The sequence below is a fragment of the Pseudomassariella vexata genome (assembly GCF_002105095.1).
Source record: "Pseudomassariella vexata strain CBS 129021 chromosome Unknown BCR38scaffold_23, whole genome shotgun sequence".
In the NCBI taxonomy this organism is placed as follows: Eukaryota; Fungi; Ascomycota; class Sordariomycetes; order Amphisphaeriales; family Pseudomassariaceae; genus Pseudomassariella; species Pseudomassariella vexata.
The window spans coordinates 75,514-82,600 of NW_024467978.1; the positions used below are offsets into that span (position 1 = coordinate 75,514).

The window sequence follows — 7,087 nt, forward strand, 5'->3', positions numbered from 1 at the left end:
CTCACAAATCTTTGACCACCTTTGCGTGTAACACGAATAAAGTATGTGAAGCTATGTCCATAATTGAGACTCGATGTTTCTCTTTAATGTTTAAGCTAGGCCGAAGAAGAGAGATACAAAGAATATAACTACAGCTTAATTATTTAAATTAGGGTGTTCTGACATATGAATCAGATGTCGTTCACCTTGTAGTGTTAAATCTTGCAAACGGGAGTGCGTTGCAAAAGTGGGTCAATGCAGTTAGATGGACAGAGCAACTATGAAGTTGAAACTGGCCACTCTTCTCCTTTTTGGGTGAAGCATACGTCCCATATCAAGGGCATTACCATGAGGACTCTCGCACCCAATCCTTTTCTAGCTCGACGTCGACAATATCAAGCATCTCATGACCGTCCCCAGAACCCTCATGAGCACGCCATTCACCCCGTCTACTCAACCAAAAGCATGCCAATGTCAACATTAAAACCTGTGCAGCAAACTAGCAACTTTCGTTCTCTCCATTTCCTCCAAGTCATCAATCTCTGTAGGCTCCCCTTCCATCATCTCAGTCCCAGGCAACTGTTCAACCCGTCCGGCAACCCTTATAAGCAGGACGCGCATGCGCTCCAGTTCCTGCTCCACCTCGCCATTCCGCGTCACTAGATTCTCCTGCACACCCGCCTGGAACGGCGCGAGGAGCCCGTCCATGTGGCGCAGGCGCTCAACACGAGCTTTTGTCGCAGCCCGCCGACCGGAGAGAGAGATTAATTGGGCTTGTAGATCGGTGTACCGTCTCGCTTCGACAGGATGTGCTTCGGCTTCCGACGGGCGGTGGGTTGCCCATGTTGGGGGGAGCCCGGCGATGGAGGGGTCGGTGGCTGGTGGGGGGTTTAGCTTGTGCTGTGCGTCGCGTCACGTCCGGAGTCAAGATTTATGTGCACGTACTCAGATCGATGCCCTCGCGCAAACCCTTTTCTCCCACGTCTCCACCATCAAGTCTATATCCACTGACGTCATCATCTTCGGCGTCGGAGTCCCGCGGTATCGGGTCTTCGGTATTCAAAAACAGCCCCTCGATCTGCTCAGCGACATTGCGAGTTGCCTGCAGAGCATAGACACGTTGCGCATGCTGGCGAAGTGCATGGTTCAGGCGGTACAACGCCTCGTCGACGGCTTTATCGGAAAGCATATGCTCTGATCCATCGTTGGAGGCGCGCCAGGCGGGGGAGGGGTTCAGGGTCTGCGAGAGGTGTAGCGTTTGCGCGGTCAGGAAGGCGGATTTGTGAGTTAAAATTGTTGGAGGTGCCATAGTTTGAGGATGCAACTTGGGAACATGCTATGATGCACGTCGTTGCGAAGGGACGGGCGGACTGCAAGTCTCTTCGTCGAGATGTACCTGTTCGCGTGAATGAGTGGTCGCGTCAACGTAGCAAAGCGCGTCTCGTCTCTGGAGCCAGGATGGATTTCCAGATTGGGGTAGCTGCGGGACGGGCCGCTGTGCGGCATTGCTACGCTGAGAATGCCAAGACTCGGGGGCTCTTCATCTAAAAATACTCCAAAGAGTAATGGTTGGTTATGTTCAAGGTACTTCGTACTTATCATTAAATGGGTTGGATGCAATGTGTAGTACTAGAGACTAATGGGTAAAACATAGCTAGTCCATCTTCTTTGCCGGGGAAGGCGATCATCTTAACATTAGTTCTAACTGGGATATCACAGATAGGAAAGCGCTTGAAGGGTAGTCTAACCCCTGTGTTCCTATAGGCGCTGACAGCATAGCTGTTACTTCCTCACGTGAGCTCTTGAACAGTGCGATTTTTATGTATCCAATCAATCAATCAATGTCTATGTCTAGCCTCTGTTGCATGAGTGTCTGAGTTACTCTTAAGCAGGATTTCCGGAATGCGAGGAGTAACAAACCATGATGTCAGCACCTTATAGTAGCACAGGGGATATCAAGGAGTATGGGATAGAAACCAGGGCAACCCTTAACGGTATTCTGTGTATTTATTCCCTGGTTAAAGCCGTACTTCAACGCTATAGAAGGAGCACTCCCGGGTCTTCTATCCCTGCTTGTCCGAATGCTAAAACAAAGGTTCAAGTCGTGATTTAATTAGGAAGCTCAAAGTACAGAGTATGTGACGGGCTCACTGCGAAACTATACAGCTCAACATGGCCAAATACTGTTAATTATCTAACTGAGGAGGAAAGTAAAATATGCGAGTTGTCCCGGGAACACGGACTATGTTTTGTATGCCCTCGATGGTTCCTTTGGTGGATCCGGACGCACGGTCCTTGCAGCTCCGGATCCCATATCAGGCACAGCCTGTCACATTACCCCCCTCCCAAGGTTTTGAGAGAAGAATTTTATCCCATTATGAATTATCCCGCTCATTAATCTCATCGTCAGGGCTTCCACCGAAGCTCCGGTTGTGCGCTTGCTCCTTCTTGGTCCAATAGTGGCTCCGGTGTTCTCACCGACGCCGTCCCCGGTTCCGAACTCCTGCTCGAACTTGTCCAAGGCAACAGTATCTTCGAAGTTCTTCCTTGGTTCCCAGTTCGGAGATTGGTATCCCTTCCACTTGACGAGTACCTCTCGTCTGTGGCCTCTGCCTCGTGTCTTATTTTCTGCCCTCAGGATCTTTTCGACCATATATTCGCCTTGGTTTCCTTCCGATGAGGGTGGTAGTACGGCAGGCGGTTGCACGTCTAGGACCCTTTGGGACGGTAGAGGGTCTGTAGCAGCATGCTTTAGGAGGTCCACATTAAACCTAGGCCAAATACCTGTTGGTACATTCAGTTCCACGCAGTGAGTGTCGATCACCCGAGTGACTTGATATTTCGCATTTATCCAGGCCAGCTTTTTGGAGAGCTGGGGCGTGTCTATGTTCTTCAAGTTCAGCCAGACCTTGTCGCCGACGTGGAACTTGTCTGCTTCTTGGCGCTTTTTGTTGGCCGAATCCTCCATTCGCTGTTGGACTGACGCCATAGCTGCTTGGGCGTACTCCTGTGCCTCATGCATCCTGGCGACAAAGTTGTCTGCCCGCTTGGTCGGGTCAGACCTAGAGCCTATTGGTGGCGTGACTTGTGGAATGGGCTCCACATGGTAGCCGTGTGTCAGGAAGAATGGGCTGAGTCCTAAAACGGTGTCCCTGTTGTTGATTGCCAGCATCGCGGAGGGAAGCATTTCGGGCCAGTCGAATTGTGCGTAAGAGATAAAGGCTCTGAGATATGCGAGTACCTCCTGATTCATTCGCTCTGTGCTCCCATCGGACTCTGGATGGAAAGCAGTTGACAATCGTTGTTCGATTTTAACCAGTTTGCATAAGTGTGTCCAGAAATCGCCTACCCAGTTCGTTCCCCTATCTGAAGTCAGGAACGAGGGGAATGCATGAAATCGGTAGTGACACTGGAGAAACCTCTCTGCGCAATCTTCAGCTTTCATGCTACTCATTGCTTCCAGCGTGCAGCTCTTAAGCAGTCGATCGGTAATAACCATCAGAAATCGGGGGTCTCCTTTTGACTTGGCGGGCAGCTCTGTCATAAAGTCGATAGAGAGTTCGCTATGGAAACGGTCCGGCACTGGCAGTGGGTGCAACAGACCTTTCCTTTTCTCCCTCCAGACGTGTCACCTCCCGCACACGTCGCAGTTCCTACAGAATTGGCGTACCATTTTCGACATTCCTGGCCAGAAGAAGCTTCTATTGAGGATCGCTAGTGTGCTGTCCCTTCCAGGGTGGCCGGTAATGTGCGAGTCGTGTGTCTTCTGAATCAGAGCTGTGCGTAGAGGTTCCCACTCTGGTACCCAGGCTCGCTTCCTGAATCTTAATACACCTCTCTCGTCGAAGTCACACTCGGAGATTGACGCTTTGAGTTTTTTCAACACCGGTGGAAAACTCCTTTCCCCCTTCGTTAAGGCTTGGTACATTAAGGGTAACTCCTGATCCTCTGCTACTCCGCGGTCCCAGAGCAGCTGCAGCTCGATTTCCTGAAAGATGCTTCGTCCTTTGGGCAGGCTGGTTGACTGTTGCTCCGTTGACACTGGGGGGAGTTGTATGGAGGAGATCTGGGTCTGTAAAAAGTCGGCCTGGTGGGGCTTGACCCATGAGTCCTTCAGTAATTGGAATTCCCTGTTTCGTAGGCGTTCATCGTCGACGCCTTGAGGCATGTCTTGCTCTCTCCGTGAGAGTGCATCAGGACGTAAAGCGCTCTTACCAGCCCTGAACTTCAGCGTGAAGTTGAACTGCGAGAGGGTGTGTGACCATCGGACTTGTCGTTCAGAGAGTCTTCGGGTTGTCATAAAGTACTGCAAGTTCTTGTGATCTGACAGTACCACGAAGGGCTTTTCCAATCCGATGAGCATGCCACGCCATTCCTCCATGCACCTGACTACCGCGAGCAGTTCCTTGTCATGAATCTCGTAGTTCGATTCTGCTGGGCTCAGCTTTTTGGATAGATAGGCGACGGGCCTGAGTCGTCCTTCTTTGTCGACCTGTGATAGACACCCGCCCATTACATATCCGGAACAGTCGGCTTCCAAGATCGTGTCCTTCGACTCGTCCCACATAGCGAGAACTGGTGCGGTCATAAATAGCTCCCTGAGTTGGTCGAACGCTTGTTGTTCCTTCCCACGCCACTGAAAGTTCGTGCCTTTCTTGGTCAGGCGTAATAGGGGGTCGGCGATTTTGCCGAAGTCTGGGATGAAGTTCCTGTAGAAGTTGGCAAAGCCGATAAAGCTTCTAACCCCTTTTACTGACGTGGGGGCTTCCCAGCCTCTAATAGCCTCAACCTTCTCCGGGTCGACCTTAATCCCCTCGCCCAGCGAAATAATGAAACCTAGGTATTTTGTTTCCTTCACCGCGAATTCGCTTTTCTTCGGATCGAGTTTCAGGCCAGCAGCTCCCAGCTTGGCAAAGACAGTATTGACTTTGACCCAGTGGTCTGTTAGGTCTCCGCTAGTATAGATCAAGACATCGTCTAAGTAAGCCGAAACGAAGTCTCCCAAAAAGTCTTTGAGAACTTTGTTGAGCCACCTCTGGAACGCCGCTGGGGCCCCTGTGAGCCCGAATGGTGTTACCAACCATTCAAAAGAACCATACCTCGTACGGAACGCCGTCTTGGACTCATCTCCCTCTCGAACCCGAAGCTTGTGAAAAGCGGCTCTCACGTCTACCTTCGTAACGTATGTAGCTTTTGCCACGGCTCTCAGCGTCTCCCGTATCAGAGGGAGTGGGTAACGGTCCTTCTCAGAGATCGCGTTCAGTGCTCTATAATCCACGCAGAATCGGAGTCCACCTCCTGGGGAGGCGCTGGCCCTAATCCAATTTCGATCAAGGTGGTCGGTAAGAGTCTTCCGAAGTACTAGGAGCTCTTCCCTGGACATGTCATAGAGGGGTCCATTTGGGACCTCTTTCTCGCGTCCATATTCGTCCTTCTGGAGCTCGATTTCCATGTCGACTCCAGGGCGATGTGGGGGAACCTCGTTATTCTCATCCTCTGTGAAGAACCGGGCGTTTTCCCTCACTTCTTGAGGTAAGTTGGCCGCTATTTCTCTAGGCGATTGCTTCCTCTTTGGCTCTACGGCCTTATTAATATCTGCCATTGTAGCAGCAAATAGCCGAGTTTCTCGATCCTTCCTGGCTCTCCTCGCGAGAACCGTAAAGTGGCTGCCGATAACCATCCGTGCAGCACCTACTGATACCGCTGAGACTCGCTTCTTCACGTCATTCGGAGCGCGAGTATGATACCATCCTTTCTCCCTGACTACGAGACCGTGTTTCTTGCTGCCGAACCGAATAGCTCTCCTCTTTGCGAGATAAACCACATCGTTGGCCTCCATCCATGGTTTCCCAAGGATTACGTCATATGCCAGATCTTGGATAATGTACCCGTACACCGTTTCTCGTCTCCCGTCAATGTCCATGTCCACGTGGGTGATTTCTCGGATCCACCTCTTCTTATCATCATTCTCAGCTAATTGAAGCTCTCTAGCCTTAACGGGTATGCGCGGTAATTTTCGACGTCGGACTAGTCCCTCGGAAAATGCAGAGAAACAGAGGCAGCCGGTATCGAACAGAGAGTCCACATAAAAACCTGAGTTAATTAATGTATCTATGAGAAACGGTGTGCTATCCATCTGTTTCATTGCTTCCTTCACTTCCTTCGCCGAGATTGTTTCCGACCCCTGAGCCTTCCAATGAAGCTGGACGTATTAGATTCGACCAGGCGAAGTGTTGCTGTCTCAACGCAAAGGGGAAAGTGGCAACCTGGCCAAAGTGAATGATAACGGACACTAGCGACTAGGCCACTCGTTCTTATCATTCCAGGCCAAATCCTCCATTTCCAATCACGATCGTCCGCCATACGGTAGAATCATAGAGTGGTTGTTACCCAACATGGCCCTGTCTCGAATTGCCCTAGGAAGATGCAAGTGGTGACACAAGAGGTAAGAGCGAACCAAGTTGACAAATCCTGGATGGCGCCTTAGATCAAATTCATCGCCAACTTTTAACTATCATTTGCAATGAGCTGGGGCCTGTTCGATTTTGCAATTAATTAAGCGAGGAGACTGCTCGCTGAACAAAACATTGTACGATTACGTACCATAATGGAAATGAACCTCCCTTCGACCTAGCCTTTGATTGGACAGATACGGCTTAGGTACGGCATCATGTTCATACGAAGGGGGAGCTTGATATAGAAATTGACATTCTCACCACTTGAGATGGTATATGCGTATGCTGCAGCAAGTTCGAGTTGGTAGTGGTGTGTGATTTACAACAATATCAAGGAAACTACAACATATGCTCTCCTGCGCACCTTGTTTGGAACTTGACCATATAATAATATGTCAACATTAGTACGTCAACCACATAGGTATCTAACAACCTGTCTTCGAGCACAAGCGACTGTCTATTTTCAGTTTGAACTCCAGCTATCTCTCCTCTCTATGACAAAATGACAGATGATTTACTTTTCACTATGTCATCCCAGTTCAGACTTATGGTCACCCTACCCACCAATTAGCCTTCCAAAACAACCAAAAGCAAAACTCAACAGAAGAGAAATAAACTGAATTAAAGAAGGTCGTCATCTTTTTGAAAAGAAT

The 7,087-nt window shown here is 49.9% G+C and overlaps 1 protein-coding gene across 1 annotated transcript; it reads right to left on the reverse strand.

The window, feature by feature from the left end:
- Positions 1–459: 459 nt before the first annotated feature.
- Positions 460–1,288, reverse strand: BCR38DRAFT_490622 (kinetochore Sim4 complex subunit Fta4; the record flags this gene model as incomplete). The annotated part of the gene is made up of 2 exons (XM_040864542.1): positions 460–857; positions 925–1,288. The coding sequence occupies 2 exons, from the start codon at positions 1,286–1,288 to the stop codon at positions 460–462; spliced, it is 762 nt and encodes a 253-aa protein (XP_040710039.1).
- Between the last annotated feature and the right edge of the window lie 5,799 nt (positions 1,289–7,087).